Source organism: Pristiophorus japonicus, chromosome 1, assembly GCF_044704955.1.
Source record: "Pristiophorus japonicus isolate sPriJap1 chromosome 1, sPriJap1.hap1, whole genome shotgun sequence".
Taxonomy (NCBI): Eukaryota; Metazoa; Chordata; class Chondrichthyes; family Pristiophoridae; genus Pristiophorus; species Pristiophorus japonicus.
Genome location: NC_091977.1, coordinates 291607564 through 291632773, shown reverse-complemented (window position 1 = coordinate 291632773; position 25210 = coordinate 291607564). Strand labels below are relative to the sequence as shown.

Below are 25210 nucleotides of genomic sequence, written 5' to 3'. Positions count from 1 at the left end.
CTCCCCTTGACATCACAGCACAAACTGGGAACTATTGCACCTAATCTAATATTTCCATTTGTGTGATCATTTATCAGACTATTATCACATTAGGGTAGTTCTACATAAAATGTCTGTTCTCAACCTGCTAACCAGTAACTAAACACACACCCTTGCAACCTGATGTCTGTTATTAGGAGGGGCAGGAGTGGCATCTTATATCAGTTTTTGACAGTAAGCCAGTTTGGGATCAGACTTGGAAGAATTTTTCTTGATCAAATCTCAGAGACTACATGATTTTTGGATTGGGACTGGGCGGGGACGGGGGCGTTGGGGAGAAGGAAGGTCTGTTTGCTGTATTTCGTTTTTGTGAAATGCAACAGCATAGAAAGTTATTAGCAGAAAACTTGAGCTTTCTCACATTTTGAATTCAGAGATTGCTATAGGTGCCCAGGAGTCAGTTTGGTTGCATGCTGGCTCTCATAATTTCACACAGCACACCCGACAAGTACACCTGTTTTTTTAAAATGACTGAAATATGTGCAGAATTATGCTCCTCTGCCATGGTCCCTACAACATACTTCTGGGATTTTGCAACTCCATCTGTACACGTGGGAAGGAGCATAATATGTGCAGAGGTTTATCTTAACTCTAATTTATCATAGACGAAGATGACTTCAGCTGCCCAACCATGTGTTTTTTTTATCTCCCCAAGGTCAGGTAGCTCCAGAGTTATTCCCAAGTCTATCTATAATGCCAAACCCCATTAAATTAATGGAGCTGCTCCAGATTGCACACAGACCCTCTTCCTAATGGACACCACAAAACAGTGGAGAATGAAGACGACACAAAATGGTTAGTTTCTTTAAGATAGATTTTCCATTAAGTAGCATATATTTTCACAACTACATACTTTATGATAAATTGGGGAATACTTTGAATAGTAATTAGTCCTAAACTTTGCTTCTTCCTTCAATACCAAAGAAGCACAGCATCAAAGAAAGACGACTTGGATTTTTATAGTGCCTTTCATGACCACCAGACGTCTTAAAACGCTTTACAGCCAATGAAGTACTTTTTGGAGTGGCGTCATTGTTGTAATATAGGAAATGCGCCAGCCAATTTGCGCACAAGCAAGCTCCTACAAAGAGCAATGTGATAATGACCAGATAATCTGTTTTTGTTATGCTGATTGAGGGATAAATATTGTCCAGGACACCAGGAATAACTCCCCTGCTCTTCTTCGAAATAGTGCCATGGAATTTTTTTTATAAGTACCCGAGAGAGCAGAAGAGGTCCCATTTTAACGTCTCATGCAAAAGACGGCATCTCCGACAGTAAAGTATTCCCTCAGCCCTGTACTGGAGTGTCAGCCGAGATTTATGTGCTCAAGTCCCTGGAGTGGGACTTGAACCCACCACCTTCTGACTCAAGAGTGCTACCCACTGAACCACAGCTGACAAACAGAAAATACATCAGGCTCAATTCGATTAATGGTTTTCTAACTGAGGAACTCAAACCTTCATGAGTGATGTACAATGTTATAATGTAAAATCTTGATTTTGGTTGGTGCGCCAGTAATTCCGACAGATTAGCAGTCCCTGTTTAGATTGCCTGATCCCAGAAGGTAACCAGGAGGAGCTAACCTATGTGATTTTAAACTTTAAGCCTCATTTATCACTAACATTCACTGGAGGCATCACATGCCATTTTATTCTACTCTCAGTCTCAACTCAGTGAGCTTGGTTTTTGGTAGCAGGCATTATTTCTTAAAACATACAGATAATGATGCCATGCTTAACTTCTATATGTTGAGGATGAGCTTCGAATCATTTAGTTGTTGACTGCACTGCAGATAGAGGCGCTTTGCAGAGTTTAGCAACAGTATTTCATCCCATTCGCAATGTGCTGGAGTGTCAAAGGAACTTCAGACTGAAGAGGCAAGCTTCTTGAGAATTCTGTATTGTTTCAAGTTCTCAAAATAGTTTTTCTGTAGTGAGTGATATGATGCCCACCTTTGAGTTACTGACCCTGTTTCCTGGCTGTTTTGCAAAGAAAGGCTTATGGATTGTGTCCGTATTTGCAAAGGTTCACTCAAAGAGGAAAGTTTGTGAATTATTAAGAGCAAACTCACATTTTGTCCCATGTCCTATACACAGACCAAGACTAAAAAGGAACAATGCAGACTGTATTTTCCAGATTATCTTTGTGAATTACACCACAATCGTGGTCATGTCTTTAACCCTCAGGGAAACAGCTTGTCAATATTAAGCGAAGCAAATCCCTTCAAAATTCTCATCAATTGCTGTAGCCTTGCTCGGCTAACCATTTCTATTGCATGTTCCAGTGCCTGTTATATTAGGCATTTTACATGATGAATTGTTGGCATAGATGGCAATCTTATAAAACACCTAACAGGAAATCATAGAAATAAAAAAAAATAAAGTTACCAGTTTACCCCAGAAACAAGGATCAATATTTCAATTATTAATATACCGAGTTATTAGTAACTATGATAGCCCTAAACCATAGTCATTTAGAACACACAAAAATATAATCACAGGTGTAAATATAGGTAAATGTACACTAGGTCCAGTCTCTGAATCTAGTAGAAATAACTGCAAATTATTACCCATTAAGACCCTGATTGTTCTGTAACGTGCACAAGATCAGCATCTCACCTTCTCCACAGGGAGGACTGTTTGCAGCAGACGGACAGTGAACAATGCAATGCTGACAAATGCCATTCGGTGGTGCACTATAGTAGCCTCTGACTGCTCTGCAGTAATGCTGGCATTGTGATAGCCAAGAGTTTCCCCTAAAGCATCCAAGCTTGCGATCAGGTTTTCCTTCTGTAAATAGCAGGGATAAAAAACATTATAGCTGCTCATTTGAAATACCATAAATCAATAAACACTGGCTTTAACTGGACTTAAACAAAAATCTAATAATGTACAGATATTAATATGTGCTAGAAGAGAAATTGCCATTTAAACATTTAGTAACAAAATAATAATTTATTAACTGTTCAAAAACATGCCTTATTCTGAAAGAAAGAACATAAGAGTCACGGATGAGAAAAGGCCATTTGGTCTATTGAAGTTCATTCTTTCATACTTCAACTCACCCAACTAATTAATAAACTACATTTTGAACTAGACTCCTAAATCTCTTTGCCCTTATACAGTTCCTAGTTTCTCACCATATAGAAAATATTATGATTTATCTTTCTTGGGTCCAAAGTGAATGACCTCACACTTGCCAACATTGAATTCCATTTGCAATAATCTTGTCGACTTAATCTGTCTATATCCCTTTGCAACTTCCTGCTCTCATCTGCACTACTTCCCGTCCCTCCCAACTTAGTCTCATCTGTAAACTTGGATAATACACACAATTCTTCATCCAAGTCATTTATAAATATGGTGAAAAGTTGAGGCCCCTGAACAGATCTCTGAGGAACACCACTTGTCACATCCTATCAATCAGAGTACCAACCCTTTATCCCCATTCTCTGTCTCTTACCGCCCAATAAATTTCCAACCCAAGTCAAAAGGCTACCTCCAATTCCGTGCTCTCATTTTAGCCAATAATCTCTTCTGTGGAACCTTATGAAATGCCTTCTGGAAATCTTTATAGATAATATCCACAATTACTACTTGATCTATCTAATCAGTGACCTTCTCAAAAAATTCAACTAGGTACAGGCAGCAGAATTTTGGATGAGCTGAAGATTATGGATGGAGGAGGATAGGAGGCCAGGCAATAAAGTTTGGTAATATTCAAGTCTGGAGGTAACAAAGGAAGGGCCGATAGTTTCAGCTGCAGATGGGCTGCAGCAGGAGCAAAGGCAGCAATGCTGCGTAGATGGAAGCGGACAGTCTTTGTGATGTAGCGTATATGGGCCAGAAGCTGCGTTTGGAAACAGTCTGGTTCAGTCTGAGACAATGGCTTGGGAGAGGGATGGAACTGATGGCAAGAGTACAGAGATTGTGGCGGAGGCAAAGATGATAGCCTCAATGTTTAATTGCAGGATATTGCAGCTCATTGACGAATGGGGTCGAGAGAGGTGGTGGATAAAGAGCGTTGGGTGTCATTCGCATACATATGGAAGCAGACTGCATCTGCTGTTGATGTCGCCAAGGGACAGCATGTAGATGAGCAAGAGGAGGGGGCCGAGGAGATTGAAGGAATCTGGAAGTAATAGGAGGGTGAGAAGAGAAGCCATTGCTGGAGCTACTTTGGCTACTATCAAATAGGTAAGAATGAAACCAAGTTCGAGCCATCTCACTAAGTCGGACAATAGATATATGGTATAATAAATGTGAAAGCATTTCATCCCTCAGAGTGATATATCATTGGAATAATCTGCTAGGTAAGGTGATAGTCAAAGCTACTAGTTCGAAATGTATAAGATTATGAGGGGCCTTGACAAGGTGGATGCAGAGAGGATGTTTCCAATGATAGGGAAGACTAGAACTCGGGGGCATAATCTTAGAATAAGGGGCAGACTAGAACTAGGGGGCACAATCTTAGAATAAGGGGCAGACTAGAACTAGGGGGCATCATCTTAGAATAAGGGGCCGCCCATTTAAAAGAGATGAGGAGGAATTTCTTCTTTCAGAGGGTTGTAAATCTATGGAACTTGTTGCCTCAGAGAGCTGTGGAAGCAGGGACAGTGAATAAATTTAAGACAGAGATAGACAGTTTCTTAAATGATAAGGGAATAAGGGGTTTTGGGGAGCAGGCAGGGAAGTGGACCCGAGTCCATGATCGGATCAGCCATGATCGTATTAAATGGCTCGAGGGGCCGTATGGCCGACTCCTGCTCCTATTTCTTATGTAAATCATTAAAAGCCAGAAGACAGACAAAAATGAATCAAAAAGGCTAATGGAATGTTGGCTTTTATCTCAAGGGGGCTGGAATACAAAAGGGGAGGAAGTTAAGCTTCAGTTGTATAGAGCTTCGGTCAGACTCCATCTGGAGCACTGCACTCAGCTTTGGACATCGCACCTCAGGAAGGATATACTGGCCATGGAGGGGTGCAGTGCAGATTCACCAGAATGATCTGAGGCTGAGATGGTTAAATTAGGAGGACAGGTTGCATAAACTTGGCTTGTATGAGGTGTGATCTGATTGAATATTAAAAGGTAAATATGGAGAAACTATTTCCTCTGGTGGGAGAAATCAAGAACGAGGGGCATTCAAATTAGAGCTAGGCCATGCAGGAGCAAAATCAGGAAGCACTTTTTTCACAAAGAAATTTGGAACTCTCTTCCCAAAAAGACTGCAGATGCTGGTACAATTAGAGCTTTCAAGACTGAGTTAGAAAGATTTTTGTTCGATAATGGTGTCAAGGGATATGGAGCAACGGTAGAAAAATGGAGTTGAGGTGCACATCTGCCATAATCTGACTGAATGACGGAGCAGGCTGAATGTCCGACTCCTGTTCCGATATTCACCTGGACCCATTCTATTACCCCTGTCCTTCCTGAACTACATTGGAGAATTTGGGGGACCGGGAGCCAATTTAAAATTTTCATCCTTGTGTTTCAATCATAGAAACATAGAAAATAGGTGGAGTAGGCCATTCGGCCCTTTGAGCCTGCACCGCCATTCAATGAGTTCATGGCTGAACATGCAACTTCAGTAACCCATTCCTGCTTTCTCGCCATACCCCTTGATCCCCCGAGTAGTAAGGACAACATCTAACTCCTTTTTGAATATATTTAGTGAATTGGCCTCAACAACTTTCTGTGGTAGATAATTCCACAGGTTCACCCTTCTCTGGGTGAGGAAGTTTCTCCTCATCTCAGTCCTAAATGGCTTACCCCTTATCCTTAGACTGTGTCCCCTGGTTCTGGACTTCCCCAACATTGGGAACATTCTTCCTGCATCTAACCTGTCTAAACCCATCAGAACTTTAAATGTTTCTATGAGATCCCCTCTCATTCTTCTGAACTCCAGTGAATACAAGCCCAGTTGATCCAGTCTTTCTTGATAGGTCAGTCCCGCCATCCCGGGAATCAGTCTGGTGAACCTTCGCTGCACTCCCTCAATAGCAAGAATGTCCTTCCTCAGGTTAGGAGACCAAAACTGTACACAATACTCCAGGTGTGGCCTCACTAAGGCCCTGTACAACTGTAGCAACACCTCCCTGCAACTGTACTCAAATCCCCTCGCTATGAAGGCCAACATGCCATTTGCTTTCTTAACCGCCTGCTGTACCTGCATGCCAACCTTCAATGACTGATGTACCATGACACCCAGGTCTCGTTGCACCTCCCCTTTTCCTAATCTGTCACCATTCAGATAATAGTCTGTCTCTCTGTTTTTAACCACCAAAGTGGATAACCTCACATTTATCCACATTATACTTCATCTGCCATGCATTTGCCCACTCACCTAACTTATCCAAGTCGCTCTGCAGCCTCATAGCATCCTCCTCGCAGCTCTCACTGCCACCCAACTTAGTGTCATCCGCAAATTTGGAGATACTACATTTAATCCCCTCGTCCAAATCATTAATGTACAGTGTAAACAGCTGGGGCCCCAGCACAGAACCTTGTGGTACCCCACTAGTCACTGTCTGCCATTCTGAAAAGTCCCCATTTACTCCTACTCTTTGCTTCCTGTCTGACAACCAGTTCTCAATCCATGTCAGCACACAACCCCCAATCCCATGTGCTTTAACTTTGCACATTAATCTCTTGTGTGGGACCTTGTCGAAAGCCTTTTGAAAGTCCAAATACACCACATCAACTGGTTCTCCCTTGTCCACTCTACTGGAAACATCCTCAAAAAATTCCAGAAGATTTGTCAAGCATGATTTCCCTTTCTCAAATCCATGCTGACTTGGACCTATCATGTCACCTCTTTCCAAATGCACTGCTATGATATTCTTAATAATTGATTCCATCATTTTACCCACTACCGATGTCAGGCTGACTGGTCTATAATTCCCTGTTTTCTCTCTCCCTCCTTTTTTAAAAAGTGGGGTTACATTGGCGACCCTCCACTCCATAGGAACTGATCCAGAGTCAATGGAATGTTGGAAAATGACTATCAATGCATCCACTATTTCCAAGGCCACCTCCTTAAGTACTCTGGGATGCAGTCCATCAGGCCCTGGGGATTTATCGGCCTTCAATCCCATCAATTTCCCCAACACAATTTCCCGACTAATAAGGATTTCCCTCAGTTCCTCCTCCTTACTAGACCCTCTGACCCCTTTTATATCCAGAAGGTTGTTGGTGTCCTCCTTAGTGAATACTGAACCAAAGTACTTGTTCAATTGGTCTGCCATTTCTCTGCTCCCCGTTATGACTTCCCCTGATTCTGACTGCAGGGGACCTACGTTTGTCTTTACTAACCTTTTTCTCTTTACATATCTACAGAAACTTTTGCAATCCGTCTTAATGTTCCCTGCAAGCTTCTTCTCGTACTCCATTTTCCCTATCCTAATCAAACCCTTTGTCCTCCTCTGCTGAGTTCTAAATTTCTCCCAGTCCCCGGGTTCGCTGCTATTTCTGGCCAATTTGTATGCCACTTCCTTGGCTTTAATACTATCCCTGATTTCCCTTGATAGTCACGGTTGAGCCACCTTCCCTTTTTTATTTTTACACCAGACAGGAATGTACAATTGTTGCAGTTCATCCATGCGGTCTCTAAATGTCTGCCATTGCCCATCCACAGTCAACCCCTTAAGTATCATTCGCTAATCTATCTTAGCCAATTCATGCCTCATACCTTCAAAGTTACCCTTCTTTAAGTTCTGGACCATGGTCTCTGAATTAACTGTTTCATTCTCCATCCTAATGCAGAATTCCACCATATTATGGTCACTCTTTCTCAAGGGGCCTCGCACAACGAGATTGCTCATTAATCCTCTCTCATTACACAACACCCAGTCTAAGATGGCCTCCCCCCTAGTTGGTTCCTCGACATATTGGTCTAAAAAACCATCCCTTATGCACTCCAGGAAATCCTCCTCCACCGTATTGCTTCCAGTTTGGTTAGCCCAATCTATGTGCATATTAAAATCACCCATTATAACTGCTGCACCTTGATTGCATGCACCCCTAATTTCCTGTTTGATGCCCTCCCCAACATCACTACTACTGTTTGGAGGTATGTACACAACTCCCACTAACGTTTTTTGCCCTTTGGTGTTCTGCAGCTCTACCCATATAGATTCCACATCATCCAAGCTAATGTCCTTCTTAACTATTGCATTAATCTCCTCCTTAACCAGCAATGCTACCCCACCTCCTTTTCCTTTTATTCTATCCTTCCTGAATGTTGAATACCCCTGGATGTTGAGTTCCCAGCCCTGATCATCCTGGAGCCACGTCTCTGTAATCCCAATCACATCATATTTGTTAAATCTATTTGCACAGTTAATTCATCCACCTTATTGCGGATACTCCTTGCATTAAGACACAAAGCCTTCAGGCTTGTTTTTTTAACACCCTTTGTCCTTTTAGAATTTTGCTGTACAATGGCCCTTTTTGTTCTTTGCTTTGGGTTTCTCTGCCCTCCACTTTTCCTCATCTCCTTTCTGTCTTTTGCTTTTGTCTCCTTTTTGTTTCCCTCTGTCTCCCTGCATTGGTTCCCATCCCCCTGCCATATTAGTTTAACTCCTCCCCAACAGCACTAGCAAACACTCTCCCCTTGGACATTGGTTCCGGTTCTGCCCAGGTGCAGACCGTCCGGTTTGTACTGGTCCCACCTCCCCCAGAACCGGTTGCAATGCCCCAGGAATTTGAATCCCTCCCTGCTGCACCACTGCTCAAGCCACGTATTCATCTGCGCTATCCTGCGATTCCTACTCTGACTAGCATGTGGCACTGGTAGCAATCCCGAGATTACTACTTTTGAGGTCCTACTTTTTAAATTTAGCTCCTAGCTCCTTAAATTCGTTTTGTAGAACCTCATCCCTTTTTTTTACCTATGTCGTTGGTACCAATGTGCACCACGTCAACTGGCTGTTCTCCCTCCCTTTTTAGAATGTCCTGCACCCGCTCCGAGACATCCTTGACCCTTGCACCAGGGAGGTAACATACCATCCTGAAGTCTCGGTTGCGGCCGCAGAAACGCCTATCTATTCCCCTTACAATTGAATCCCCTATCACTATCGCTCTCCCACTCTTTTTCCTGCCCTCCTGTGCAACAGAGCCAGCCACGGTGCCATGAACTTGGCTGCTGCTGCCCTCCCCTGATCAGTCATCCCCCCCAACAGTACCCAAAGCAGTGTATCTGTTTTGCAGGGGGATGACCACAGGGGACCCCTGCACTACCTTCCTTGCACTGCTCTTCCTGCTGGTCTTCCATTCCCTATCTGGCTGTGGACTCTTTCCCTGCGGTACAACCAACTCGCTACACGTGCTACTCATGTCATTCTCAGCATCGTGGATGCTCCAGAGTGAATCCACCCTCAGCTCCAACTCCGCAATGCGGTCCGTCAGGAGCTGGAGGCGGATACACTTCCCGCACACTTAGTCGTCAGGAACACTGGAGTTGTCCCTGAATTCCCACATGGTACAGGAGGAGCATAACACGTGACCGAGCTGTCCTGCCATGACTTAACCCTTAGATAAGCAACAACAATGCTAAAGTTTACTCACTGTTATAGAAGAGAAAAAAGAAAACTACTCACCAATCACCAGCCAATCACTTACCCCCTTGGCTGTGACGTTACCTTTTTGTTTCTTTCTACTTCTTTTTTGCCTTCTCCCTGTAGCTGCATAAGTACGCCTTTTATAGGCCTCACCACGCACCTCCTCTACGCTGGGCCCCGGACTCTCTGCTGTGCCTTTTATAGGCCTCTCCACGCACCTCCTCGACGCTGCTCCCGACTGCCGCCGACGCTGGGCTCCCTGCTGTGCCTTTTATAGGCCTCACCAATGGGCCTCCTCGACGCTGCTCCCGACTGCCGCCGACGCTGGGCCCCGGACTCCCTGCTGTGCCTTTTATAGGCCTCACCAATGGGCCTCCTCGACGCTGCTCCCGACTGCCGCCGACGCTGGGCCCCGGACTCCCTGCTGTGCCTTTGATAGGCCTCACCAACGGACCTCCTCTCCACTGCTCCCGACTGCCGCCGACGCTGGGCCCCAGACTCCCTGCTGTGCCTTTTATAGGCCTCTCCACGCACCTCCGACGCTGCTCCCGACTGCCGCCGACGCAGCAGTCCCTTCATGAACTCACCTTCCCTATGTCTGTCACCTCTTCGAGCCCTACAATTACCTAACCCTCCACAGTCCCAGCCAAACTTTCCATTCCTCCTTTTGCCACCCACCATGGGCAGCTGCGCCTTCAGCCTGCTAAGCCCCATGATCTGGAATTTCCTTCCTAAAGACCTCTGCCTCTCCACCACCTACTTCAAGACTCTCCTTCAAACATGCCTCTGCGACAACATTTTTGGTCACTCCACCTAATATTTCCTTTAGCTTAGGATCCATTTTTGTGAGATGCGAAGCACCTTAGAATATTTTTCTATATAAATGGAAGTTGTTTTTTCAGTAATTTAACTTTATGTTCGGGTCCGACTGGCCCGACACATCTTGAAGTAAATTGCAATAACAGGAACAAGCTAGTTGACGACCCAATAACTTGCTTTGAAACTTTCCTGTTGTCAACTTCCCAAACAAATAATTTCCTGATAAATAAATTACTAATGGCTCTTTGTCTACAGGTAATGGAAAAAACTTGATATGGTCAGCCTGAAATGCCTGCAGAGCAAGATTCCTACAGCTGCAGACCACAACCCTACTTAAGTGCTTCAACCAGACAGCGTCACAAGAATTTTACAGTTAGCATTAATTTGTCCATAGGCAAAATAGAGCAGATGCTGGAAATCTGAAATATATCTCTTTCTTTTTCCTGCATATTAAAGTGGTATTGCAAGCTCGTGTATTATTAGTGTCACTGCAACATAGATCTATTACTGATTTACTGCTTCCCCCTACTGGTTAGAACCAGAATATTCACCCATCGATCGTCATAGGCAGTCCCTCGAACGAGAATGACTTGCTTCCACGATGTTTCAATGAAGGACCCGATGTTCCAGTCCTGAACTCCAATTGAGGGGGTGGAAGATGCCTGCGCGTGGATTTTTTTAACGTGTGGTGACCGTTGCACATCAGCCACCACACGGGCTTGACAGAGCTAGGCCTTTATCCAGTGGCAAGGGTTAACCAGGTCGACTGGAGATCTGCTCTGCTGTACGGACCTAGTGTGCACACATATCGCAGTGTGGGCAGGCCGCTGGGCCCTCGGTTCTTCTGGAACCCGCATCCTCCACCACAAATATTTTCCGCACCTCTGCCACGATCCCTCACCGCTCCTCCGCCACAAAAACACTCGCCGCACCTCCACCACGATCTCCCGCCGCACCTCCACACCAAACATTCGCCGAACCTCCGTCACATTCACCCACCAAATCTCAGCCATGATCCCTCATCACTCCTCCGCCCCGATCACTCGTCGCAAGTCCGCCACGACCTTCCCACTCCTCTGCTTTACCAGGGCCCCATCAATGCTCCTGCCCATGCTCCAAACGGGGATCTGGGTCCTGACGACGTCACCCAGTCGCCCACCTCGAGACCGTCGCACATCTGTGTCAGCTCACGTTGGAAGCTGCAGTGGCATGCTCCAGCCCTTTTATAGCCCCAAGCTGCGAAGATATTTATATGGATGATTGGATGAAAGAACTGAGTGTAATGTAGTCAAATTTACTGATGGTACAAAGATAGGTCGGATAGCAAGTTGTGAGGATGCAAAAAGTCTACAAAGGGATATATAGGCAAAGTGAATGGGCAAAAAATTGGCAGATGGAATATAATGTGGGAAAATGTGAGGTTATCCACTTTGGTAGGAAAAATACAAAAGCTAATTATTATTTAAATGGGAAGAGATTACAAAATTCTGCTGTATAGAGGGATCTGGGGGCCCTTGTATATGAAACACAAAAAGTTAGCATGAAGGTGCAGCAAATAATTAGGAATGTTGGCCTTTATTGCAATGGGGATGGAGTCTAAAAGTTGGGAAGTCCTGCTACAACTGTACAGGGCAGTGCTAAGACCACACCTGGAGTACTGTATACAGCTTTGGTCTCCTTAATTAAGGAAGGATATACTTGCATTGGAGGCAGTTCAGAGAAGGTTCACGAGGTTCATTTCTGAGATGAGAGGGAAGCTGTGACTGAACTGTGGTGCTTTTCTTGTGACAATGGTCAGTGAAATTTGAGGCAAGATTTACTGAGGGTAGTTATTAGTTGTATTGGCAGAAAGGCAGGGATAATTTTTAGGTTTACCATGTCCAGTGGGATTAAAAAATCTGAAAATACAAACATCTACCATATTGCCGTTATATATTATGCGGTCAAAATTCGGTACCACCGTTTTTGAGGGGTTGTCACCGCCCGAGTGCTGATTTTACCGCCAAGCGTTAGGTGCAAACTCAAACTGCCAAATTCAGTTTTTACGCCCAAAGATAGGAGAGCAGCGCTAAAAAGTGGTGATGCACACTCATCCTCGGGCAGCAGCTCAGCAGGCCTACTCAATTTTGCATCGGCAGGCTATCACCAAGCTAGGAAAAAATAAAGGAAGTGAAAAAAAAATGTCTAAAACTTCTCCAATCCACATATACACTTCCTCACTCTTAAAACTAATGAAAACATGCAGAAATAAAGAGAGAAAAACTTAGCTTCCTTTCTGGGCAATTCCGCCCGAGAACCACTCTTTAACCACCACTTTTTTCAGGCTATACGGACGCCTGCTGGTACGACAGCCGTACAGAGAAAATATTGCGACAGAGGTGTCAAAGAGGCGTTGTATGCTGGATGACGTCACCACGCGGGAGGCATTAGCTGGCGCAGCGATGCCTCTTGGCAGTAACCGGCAGCATCCACAACCGAATTTTGACCCCTATGTCTTCTTTAAAATCAAGATGTGCTACAATAGTTAGCTCTTCCCTGCCCTCACCCCCACCCCACTTTGATGGTATCGATTACTATCCAATGCACAGCCAGTCTTACCTTGCACATAGCAGGGCTCCACATGCTCAGGAAGATTACTATTATTTCCTACACTATAACAGTACTTTATTGCAACAGTGACTATACTCCAAAAGTACTTGATTGGCTGCAAAGCGCTTTTGGACATCCGGTGGTCGCGAAAAGCGCTATATAAATAAATGCAAGTCTTTCTTTCTTTCTTTTTTATTGGCTGTAAAGAATTTTTGGGACATCCTGAGTTTGTGAAAGGCACTATATAAATACAAGTCTTTCTTTCTATTATATAATGTGGTAGAGACAACACAAGTTTTGATCGGCACCACAAACTGTAAAGAAAATAACTGATGGATTTTTATTACCATCCCTTCTCAGTGGCAGTTTCTCATTGCTGCCACTGGGAACCTTTAGAAAACAAAACAGCTGGAAGTACTCGACACCCTTGGGGAACAAATAAAATAAAATCACTTCCTATCCTGTATGGAGAACTGAACTAAGTAATCACTAATTCAGTGCATCGGCAAAAAGGAAATTAAGACTGTATTTGATCCCAGATGAGCAGACCACCAACTGTTCAAACCTATTCAGTTTCACCTCGATAGAATTATGCAGTCCTGATTATAAACATATCCAATAAATTAGATTTTACGTCGCTTAGAAATCGATGCAAACAAGCTTAAAAATGGCAGCAGTCAGTTAAATAATATGCACACAACTGTACCATGATCAGTTTGCATAAACAGAAGCTGCAGCACATAATGATTTGTCTTACCAGTTCTCGACCTGTAAGACTATCATCAACCCAGACATCTTCAGAGATTGAATCACTGATGAGCAACACCACTTCCGTCAACAGCTCCAGTGCACACAAAACAATCTTTCTGCTACCTGCAAAAAGGATCGCTGTCAACTTAATGTGGGAAAATCTATTCAGTCAACAGCATAAATGTTCTGTATTTTAAAAACTGAACATATTGAATATTGAGAGATGACATCCATAACAGTACAATTGCACAATAATATTCAAGAAATCAATGAAGATATTTGTGCACATAAATAAAAAAAAATTTTAAACTTCAGAATACTGAAATGTTGCAAAAAAAAACACCTAAAGGGGAAATGATGTATAAAGACACATAGTTTTTGTTTAATATTTAAAATATGTCACCACCTCATGTAGAAAAGCTCCATTATATCATTTACTGTTTTTTGTACAAATAGTGATATGATTGCCTGCATGGAGATTCTGTTAGGCCACCCTGGACGATGTAACTGATGCAAAGTGGCCCAGTCAATCTTGCTATGGCTCCATAATAAACAACAGTAGCCACAAACTGCGGAAATCACAGTACTTGCTGGGGATACAGTATCCCAACCTGCAGCATGGTTTCCTGAAGTCGGACAGAGCTATAAGGAGCTCACAAGCCAGTATGAAGTTGCTATGCCAGTTGTTTATTGTGGATTCACTTCTGAATGAATGGGGACTGTGCTGCTGCAACTGTGGCCTGGCAACAAGAGAAACTTGATATGAGGCTCTCCAAACAAGCTGGAAAACATTTGTTTTTACAAATATTGCAAGTACATTATTCTTCTATGTAGAATGATGGAGTACTTTGAACAAGAATTACTCCCCCTAGTCTGTCCACTTTATGGACAGTATATGATATCATTGATTGCCAGCAGTGTCATCTACTCTCAAAAGCACTGTACATTTTATGAGCAACTGCCCACTCGAGAAAGGATAACTTTTCAAAAGGTGAACAGGTTACAAATTAATACAATTCTCAAATGTTTCTGACTCCCCCTCACATTAGAGATTATTTTTTATGAATATTGTACTTCCTGGCAATCAACTCTTTTATCTCATGTTTATCCTGCGTGTTATAATCACAGTGAGTTGATCTTTCAGTGTAATTGTGAACACACATCAACATGCAATGCAGTGTTCATTAGTATCTGCCTGGACGCCCAGGGTTGAGAAAACACTGAATCAGTTAGAATTTATTTTCCATTTTAAAGAACAATCTTAACTATTTAAAAAAAAAGAAAGCCAGTCACTTCCTCCAACTTAGTCTCCCTCCAACAAGAGGCACCAAATCAATGCTAATTTGGATAACTAGATAAGCGTACAACAGCAAATTAGCTTCTGCTTGACCATGGGCAGGTCCTATTGAGGGTAGTTCCCCACAGTGAGCAGTAATCCTAATGGGAATGGCCACGTCCGCAGCTAAATATCACAACTATATTCCAGACTAACTGTGTGCAATGCCACATGAAATCAATTATCAAATAAAAATGGACACATGACACTAATAGATCATTACCATAATGAATCACGATGGGTGGGAAGACCTCATTATGGGTCTCACTCTCCTTTTGAGCAGTCCCAGCTATCGATTATTAAATTCACAAGTTATCACTGTAGTATTAATTTTCCTTTTTAATCTTCTTGTGCCATCAAGGGCACAAATGCAAGTAATGCGCAATGTAATACATACCCCATTCAGTGGTACCAAAATGCACTGCCAAGTTCATTGTAACAAGACCAAAACTCCTAGACCAACAACATGCCTCAACCCAAACAGAGGGACAGCTCCCGTTCCACCAGTGAACATTTTCAGATTTAGATGGGCCAAATTCATTTACACGACACGATAACTGTCCACAGGGAAAATACTTCCATCCAATCTCAGCTGAATTTAATTTCAGTGATCAAGCAATACTATTCTACCATATTGTGCTACCAAGTCCTGCATATGCTTTTTAAAAATAAAATTGAGTCAGTTTCTTCCCGTCAGTTGACCTCCATCTCCCTGGTCTTGCATCCATGTTGTAAACGTTTCGTCCCCTTACCACCTGGGCTATGTGACAAAGGGATAAAACTTGACTGTTACTCAAAGAATAGTTTCCATGAGTTGGTTACCTGTTCGGAGCATGGGCACTGCATGTTCCAGGACAATCACACAAAATTGTGGGAGACTAAGCTGTTGGAATTGAAGCTCCAAGGAATCCTCACTTTCCATCTCGGGCAGCTCTAAGTGGGCCAAGTCAGCCACAGAATGGTTAGACATCTGACTTCTGGAGTTAGGAATTCCTTGGGAACTGCTTCCACTAGAATAGAAAGAACAGTGAGAAAAATACCATTAAAGCACACAACAGCTCACTTCTTATCCTCTTTAGACCTCTTCATTACAAACTGCCAATGGGACATCGGCCGTCTCAATTTCTCTGCTCCCCTCACTCACTCCAACCTACCTTCCTCTGAATTTGAAGCACTCTGCTCGTTCAGATCCAATCCCAATTTTGACATTAAACCTGCTGACAAGGGTGGCGCTGTTGTTGTTTGGGGAACTGACCTCTACCTTGTAGAGGCTGATCGTCAACTCTCTGACACCTCCTCCTACCTCCCCCTGGACCATGACCCCACCACCGAACATCAACCCATCATTTCCCAGACCGTCACTGATCTCATCTCCTCTGGAGATTTTCTCTCCACAGCCACCAACCTCATAGTTCCCCAACCCTGCACAGCCCACTTCTACCTCCTTCCCAAGATCCACAAACAGGACTGCCCTAGGAGACCCATCGTTTCAGCCTGTTCTTGCCCCACAGAACTTATTTATTCCTATCTCGATTCTATATTTTCTCCCCTTGTCCATCTCTTCCCACCGACATCCGCGACTTCTCCAATGCCCTCCATCACTTCAACAGTTTCCAGGCCCCAACCATCTCCTTTTCACCATGGACGTCCAATCCCTCTACACTTCCATCCCCCACCAGGATGACCTGAGGGCACTCCGCTTATTCCTCGAGCAGAGACCCAACCAGACAGCATCCACCACCACACTCCTCCACCTGGCTGAACTTGTTCACACATTGAACAACTTCTCCTTTAACTCCACTCACTTCTTCCAAATTAAAGGTGTTGCTATGGGAACCCGCATGGGTCCTAGCTATGCCTGCCTTTTCGTGGGATACGTGGAACATTCTTTGTTCCAGTCTTACTTAGGTCCCCTCCCTCACCTCTTTTTCCGGTACATTAATGACTAACGGTGCAGTTTCCTGCTCTCGCCCTGAAATAGAAAATGTAATTTACTTTGCATTCAATTTCCACCCTTCCCTCACCTTCACATGGTCCATCTCCGACTCTTCCCTTACCTTCCTTGACTTCTCTGTCTCCATTTCTGGGGACAGGCAATCAGTATCCACTATAAGCCCATTAACTCTCACAGCAGCCTGGACTACACTTCCTCCCACATCCTGTAAGGACTCCATTCCATTCACCCAGTGTCTCTGTCGCACCTGCTCTGACGCAGCCACCTTTCACACCAGTGCCTCTGACATGTCTTCCTTTTTCCTCAACCGAGGATTCCCCTCCGCCATGGTTAACAAGGCCCTCGACCATGTCTGTTCTATTTCCTGCATTGAGACTCTGTGCCTCAATGAGAGTAGGATTCGTAATAAGGTGGACGAATTAACTGCGCAGGCAACAATTAACGAATATGATATAATTGGCATCACGGAAACATGGCTCCAGGGTGACCAAGGCTGGGAACGCAACATCCAGGGATATTCAACATTTAGGAAGGATAGACAGAAAGGAAGAGGTGGGGTAGCGTTGCTGGTTAAAGAGGAAATTAACGCAATAGTAAGGAAGGACATTAGCTTGGATGATGTGGAACCTGTATGGGTGGAGCTGCGGAATACCAAAGGGCAGAAAACGCTAGTGGGAGTTGTGTACAGACCACAGTAGTGAGGTTGGGGACAGCATCAAATAAGAAATTAGGGATGCATGCAATAAAGGTACAGCAGTTATCATGGGCAACTTTAATCTACATATAGATTGGGCTAACCAAACTGGTAGCAATACGGTGGAGGACGACTTCCTGGAGTGTATTAGGGATGGTTTTCTGGACCAATATGTTGAGGAACCAACTAGAGGGCTAGCCATCCTAGACTGGGTGATGTGTAATGAGAAAGGACTAATTAGCAATCTTATTGTGCGAGGCCCCTTGGGGGAAGAGTGACCATAATATGGTAGAATCCTTTAATAAGATGGAGAGTGACACAGTTAATTCAGAAACTAGAGTCCTGAACTTAAGGAAAGGTAACTTCAATGGTATGAGACGTGAATTGGCTAGAATAGACTGCCGAATGATACTTAAGGGGTTGATGGTGGATAGGCAATGGAAAACATTTAAAGGTCACATGGATGAACTTCAACAATTATACATCCCTGTCTGGAGTAAAAATAAAACGGGAAGGTGGCTCAACCGTGGCTAACAAGGGAAATTAAGGATAGTGTTAAATCCAAGGAAGAGGCATATAAATTGGCCAGAAAAAGCAGCAAACCTGAGGACTGGGAGAAATTTAGAATTCAGCAGAGGACAAAGGGTTTAATTAGGAGGGGGAAAATAAGAATATGAGAGGAAGCTTGCTGGGAACATAAAAACTGACTGCAAAAGCTTCTATAGATATGTGACGAGAAAAAGATTAGTGAAGACAAACGTAGGTCCCTTGCAGTCAGATTCAGGTGAATTTATAATGGGGAACAAAGAAATGGCAGAACAGTTGAACAAATACTTTGGTTCTGTCTTCATGAAAGAAGACACAAATAACCTTCCGGAAATACTAGGGGACCGAGGGTCTCGTGAGAAGGAGGAACTGAAGGAAATCCTTATTAGGCAAGAAATTGTGTTCGGGAAATTGATGGGATTGAAGGCCGATAAATCCCCAGGGCCTGATAGTCTGCATGCTAGAGTACTTAAGGAAGTGGCCCGAGAAATAGTGGATGCATTGGTGATAATTTTCCAACAGTCGATCGACTCTGGATCGGTTCCTATGGACTGGAGGGTAGCTAATGTAACACCACTTTTTTTTAAAAAAAGGAGGGAGAGAAAGCAGGTAATTATAGACCGGTTAGCCTGACATCAGTAGTGGTGAAAATGTTGAAATCAATTACTAAAGATGTAATAGCAGCGCATTTGGAAAGCAGTGACAGGATCAGTCCAAGTCAGCATGGATTTATGAAAGGGAAACCATGCTTGACAAATCTTCTGGAATTTTTTGAGGATGTAACTAGTAGACTGGACAAGGGAGAACCAGTGGATGTGGTGTATTTAGACTTTCACAAGGCTTTTGACAAGGTCCCACACAAGCGATTTGGTGTGCAAAATTAAAGCACATGGTATTGGGGGTAATGTACTGACATGGAGAACTGACTGGTAGACAGGAAGCAGAGAGTCGGGATAAACGGGTCCTTTTCAGAATGGCAGGCAGTGACTTGTGGGGTGCCGCAGGGCTCAGTGCTGGGACCCCAGCTATTTACAATATACATTAATGATTTGGATGAGGGAATTGAGTGTAATATCTCCAAGTTTGCAGATGACATTAAGCTGGGTGGCGGAGTGAGCTGCGAGGAGGACGCTAAGAGGCTGCAGGGTGACTTGGACAGGTTAGGTGAGTGGGCAAATGCATGGCAGATGCAGTATAATGTGGATAAATGTGAGGTTATCCACTTTGGTGGCAAAAACACGAGGTAGATTATTATCTGAATGGCGGCTGATTAGGAAAAGGGGAGGTGCAACGAGATCTGGGTGTCATGGTACATCAGTCATTGAAAGTTGGCATGCAGATACAGCAGGCGGTGAAGAAGGCGAATGGTATTTTGGCTTTCATAGCTAGGGGATTTGAGTATAGGAGCAATGAGGTCTTAATGAAGTTGTACAGGGCCTTGGTGAGGCCTCACCTGGAATATTGTGTTGAGTTTTGGTCTCCTAATCTGAGGAAGGACGTTCTTGCTATTGAGGGAGTGCAGCGAAGGTTCACCAGATTGAATCCTGGGATGGCAGGACTGACATATGAGGAGAGGCTAGATCAACTGGCCTGTATTCACTGGAGTTTAGAAGGATGAGAGGAGATCTCATAGATACATATAAAATTCTGACGGGACTAGACAGGTTAGATGCAGGAAGAATGGTCCCGATGTTGGGGAAGTCCAGAACCAGGGGACCCAGTCTAAGGATAAGGGGTAAGCCATTTAGGATTGAGATGAGGAGAAACTTCTTCACTCAGAGAGTCGTTAACCTGTGGAATTCTCTACCGCAGAGAGTTGTTGATGTCAGTTCATTGGAGATATTCAAGAGGGAGTTAGATATGGCCCTTACGGCTAAAGGGATCAAGGGGTATGGAGAGAAAACAGGAAAAGAGTACAGAGGGGAATGATCAGCCATGATCTTATTGAATGGTGGTGCAGGCTTGAAGGGCCGAATGGCCTACTCCTGCACCTATTTTCTGTTTCCCGCACCTCTGCTCTCACCCCTTCCCCTCCCTCTCAGAACCACGACAGGGTTCCCCTGGTCCTCACCTTTCACCCCACCAGCCTCCATGTTCAACAGATCATCCACCGTTGATCTCACCACCAATCACATCTTCCCCTCTCCTCTCAGCATTCTGAAGGGACCGCTCCTTCTGTGACACCTTGGTCCATTCCGCAGTCACCGCCAGCACCCTCTCCCCTTCCCACGGCACCTTCCCGTGCAAGCACAGGAGACGCAACACCTGCTCTTTTACCTCCTCCCTTCCCACTATCCAGGGCCCCAAATACACCTTTTCAGGTGAAACAGCGATTTACTTGTACTTCTTTCCATTCAGTCCGTAAGCGTGACCCCGAGCTTCCAGTCGCCCTTCACTTTAATTTCCCGCTCCACTCCCACTCCGACTCCTCTGTCCTCGGCCTCCTACACTGTTCCAATGAAGCTCAACACAAGCTCAAGGAACAGCGCCTCATTGTTCGTTTAGGCACTTTACAGCCTTTTGGACTCAACATCGAGTTCAACAATTTCAGACCATAACATCTGATCCCATTTTTGGCTCCCTTTCCCCCCGATCTTATGTTTTTCTTTCTCTAAATGGCAACTGGTCATTATTCCACCATTCACAATCTATCTCGACTAACCTTTTTCTAACTTCTTCCATTACCATTTCGATTCGGCCCATCGTCCCTTTTGTCTCTCCATCCTCTCCTGCCTTCCACCCTATCACAGACCTCTCCCTTTCATTGCTTAAGATCTGTTCTTTTTGAAGATTCGCCAGTTTTGCCGAAGTGTCGTCGACCTGAAATGTTAACTGTTTTTCTCTCCACAGATGTTGCCTGACCCGCTAAGATTTCCAGCATTTTCTGTTTTAGCTCACTCGCACCATTGCTTCTGCAGAAAGTTTTAAAGACCAGACTGTAAATCATTAATCTATTTTTGTCTCTCTCACTTTTTGGACTCAATCTCTTGGCATTATATTAAAGTGTTGACTCAGACAGAAAGCTCAGTCATTTCCATCCGTCAAAATACATCCCTCCTGGTTTTAAAAACCACATCAGGTAATTTGACTTCAAGGATCTTAGTTATACGTGACCAAAGGTGCCAACATGGTCAAAGGGACTACTTTGAGGATGTCCAAGATAAGATCTCCTGGGAGCAAAAATAATCACCAGCTAAAAGTTGTATTACAACATAGGGTCAGAATTTGTTGTAGCGGGGCATCTAACAGTATCTGCCATTAGTTGGACTTGCTCCTGCACCCTCCAGCTCAAAAGCTTTTTGCCCACAAAGTTACTGAAAGCGGGAGTTGGTAACAACATAGCGAGGGAAACGGGGCATCTGGGACCCAAGTTACCAGAGTATCTCCTTAACAAATGAGATTTCAAGATTGGGAAATAAGCAGAAAAATGGAGAAGGTGGCTGAATTCAAATTCAAATCAGATACAGAAATAAAAATAAAGAGAGGGAAAGATTGGGTTCATTTAACTTTCATAAATCGCTGCTATTGGAGATCAATAATGTAATTAGAGGTAATCTCTGAATTGGGATTAAGCAGGCATCTCACTTTCAGTTGCCTTTGCTAGATTTACCATTAAACAGTCATTATCTAAAATCTGAGATTGTGTGTTTATTGGGGAAAAATTATGGCACTTTCTCCAAAACAGGAATATCTAGCACGAGCCATAATTGTGGATTTTTCTCTGTCTGTTCGTACAATTATTCCCAGCTTTGAGGAATGAAGGCCAATTTGAGATTGAAAAGATAAATCAAGAGTTCGGTCAATAATCTATTGCTCCTCAATTACTCTTGTTGCCCCTGTGATTGCAACTGATTCGTGTTAGCTGCAAGACCATTTTAACCTCATACAATACTCAGAAGCAGCAAGTAAAAATCTTTGAAGTGAAGCGACTAAACACAACAGGCAGGAGAAAATCAAAGCCTTCTTTCCAGTCTGGAGAGATGATATGTCAAATGCATGGATTGTACTCATACTCGTCATTGGCAAATTGAATTTGAGACCTTATTTATGTGCAAGCAATTTATAATTAAGGGCCAATACCTTAATAGAAAGGTAAGAATTGAAGTTGATAAGCAGTACCTGTGTTTAACTTGTGAATAGCAAACATTCAATGATGAGCAATTAAAGAGTTAAGTATGCAGATATTGGAAAGAAGCATCCCTCAAGTGAACAGTGCAAAACTCTTTCCGTCCGTCACAAATAAACATTGCACATTAACAGAATATACCATGCTCCAGCATTGAGTTACATTTGTTGTCGACTGAAAAGGAACAAATCTCCAGGGTACAGAAGAGGTCATGGGTAGTATGATCCCCAACTAACATTTTGTTTACCTTGAAGATACTGCATCACCATCTTGGCCATCCCCTCTGGGACGCTGAACAGTTCGTCCAATCACAGATGGTCTAGGACTGGTACTTCTGGGAGATGGATTTTGGGAAATGTGTGTCCCCCGTGTTTCCTGGGAATAAGCCAGGGAAGAGTTCTGGGAAACTAAATCTAAAGTGCCAAACAAAAGAGACAAACAGACAAAAATTCAATTTCTAATGTATTAAATAATAACTTTTAGTTATATAGCGCCTTTAACGTAGTAAAACGTCCCAAGGCGCTTTCACAGCAGTGTTACAAGACAAATAGATAAATTTGACACCGAGCCACAGAAGAAGAAATTAAGGCAGATGACAAAAAGCTTGTTTAAAGAGGTAGGTTTTAAGGAGCGTCTTAAAGGAGGAAAGAGAGTAGAGGGGCGTGGCAGTTTTGGGAGGGAGTTCCAGAGCTTCGGGCCCAGGCAGCTGAAGGCACATCCACTGATGGTTGAGCAGTTATAATGAGGGATGTTCAAGAGGTCAGAATTTGAGGAGCGCATACATCTTGTGGGATTGTGAGGTTGAAAAAGAATGGAAATAGGGAGAAATGGTAACTTTGTGTAGGGGTTATGTTTACACTAGTATAAATGCAAGTATTTGATTTTTTTTTTAAACTTGTTTATATCATGGGTTGATTAAGAACCAGCTTGTATTTATAAAAAGGCAAGTACTTTCTCTATTCTGTCATTACTTAAATCTATAATTGTTCCCTCCGATATGTCTATTTGCAATCCTGCAGACCCCCAGCTTAACAAGCCATTACTCCTAACTCTTCCTTCTGATATGGGATTAGCTTTGCGCTTGCTTGTACTACCTGTAGACCTGGATGGTCCCCTTCAAGACCCAAATCTCTCTACCATCTCCCTTGCCTAAGCCATGCTCCATTAACTAGCTGTCAATCCAAGAATTCTTTTTCTAAGAATTGGCAAAAATCATCCAGCGAGATCAGGCAAATTCAAATGTCCCTCGTGTGCGCCCTGGATCTTTCGGGGTCCCAGTGCTACAGAAATCAGTCAGATTCAACATAGTTAGAGATCAAAATTAAATGTAGGTTGTTTTATTAGTGGGGCTGAACTGTAGACCTCCTAACAGTAGGAGGGAAATAAAAGAAATTGTGCTAGGAGATTTTAATTACCCAGTCATTGGTTAGGACAGGGAGAGAATATATGGAAAAAGGGGAATAGAATTTCTAAACTGTGTGCAGGACTCCTTTCTCAATAATACGTCTGAATGCCTACAAGTAGACAGGCATTGCCAGATCTAGTTATGAGCAATGAAACAGATCAAGGAGATGAATTAAATGTGGGCAAGAACCTCGGGAAGTGACCATAATATGATTACTTTCAGTTTCAAATTGAAAAGAAAAAAAGTTATCACAAAAACAAGGACACAGATTGGAATTGGGAACATTTTAGGAACATGAGGATGAGGTAGCGGAGGTGAACATACGAAAATAGAACATACAAAAAAGATAGACGAATAAAGACATCGAGTTCAACAATTTCAGACAATAACTTCTGCCCACATTTCGTTCCCTTTCCTCGCGTTTTTTTTTACAAAAATTCCCCCCCCCACCCCGCTTTGTTATGTTTATTTTGTTTCTGTTTCCCATGGCAGCTGGTAATTATTCCGGCATTCACAGCCTATCTAAACTCATCTTTAGTTAGATGTAGTCCTTACTACTAGGGGGATCAAGGGGTATGGCGAAAAAGCAGGAATGGGGTACTGAAGTTTCATGTTCAGCCATGAACTCATTGAATGGAGGTGCAAGCTCGAAGGGCCGAATAGCCTACTCCTGCATCTATTTTCTATGTTTCTATCTTTTGTTTCCTAACTTGTGCTATTAGCATCTCAATTCGACCCAGCATCCTCTTTGTCTCTCAAATCTCTTCTGCCTTCCACCCTATCACAGACCTTCCCTATTGTTCTTTCCACCCCCGCTTCTCGGGCCCCAGCACTTCCTTAAGAATCTGCTACATTGTGAATTATTGGCAGTTGTGACGAAGGGTCATCGACCTGAAATGTTAACACTGTTTCTCTCTCCACAAATGCTGCTGAGGATTTCCAGCATTTTCTGTTTTTATTTCAGATTCCAGCATCCGCAGTATTTTGCCTTTGAATAAAGAACAGCTGGTTCATCGAGTCTGTCCATAGTAAGGTGGAAAGAAAAATGGGCACATAGGATGTAAATGAGCAATAGAAATAAGAGTTTCCAAAGTTGCAGAATGAACATACCATTAGAAAAGGCGACTAATTCAACTTTAAAAATGCTGTAAATAAAACAAGTTAGAAACAAAAGACAATTGAAGAATAGCGCATAAAGAAATAATGAAAATGAGATGAGAAAATAATTTTTAAAAGTTGGAAAAAATGATAAGAAAGGAATAAGGAAAGCAAAGCGAGTTTAAAAGAGGATCTAAAAAAAATTATAGAAAGCTTTAGTATTTACAAAGGCAAAGCGGGAAAGAGGAAAATTCTGAATTGGTTAAAAGCAATTTGAGAAATATTAATAAATAA

The 25210-nt window shown here is 43.3% G+C and overlaps 1 protein-coding gene across 3 annotated transcripts in view; it reads right to left on the bottom strand.

Annotated features, from left to right (window-relative positions):
• The window catches only part of rttn (rotatin), a 422229-nt gene that overhangs the window by 362264 nt on the left and 34755 nt on the right, over positions 1 to 25210 (bottom strand). For all 3 annotated transcript variants that reach the window (XM_070888469.1, XM_070888467.1, XM_070888468.1), the window contains exons 8-11: positions 22661 to 22826; positions 15916 to 16103; positions 13765 to 13880; positions 2661 to 2831 (exon numbers count right to left, since the gene is read on the bottom strand). In XM_070888469.1, the coding sequence (XP_070744570.1) occupies positions 2661 to 2831; positions 13765 to 13880; positions 15916 to 16103; positions 22661 to 22826 (641 nt within the window). The remainder of the gene's footprint in view (positions 1 to 2660; positions 2832 to 13764; positions 13881 to 15915; positions 16104 to 22660; positions 22827 to 25210) is intronic.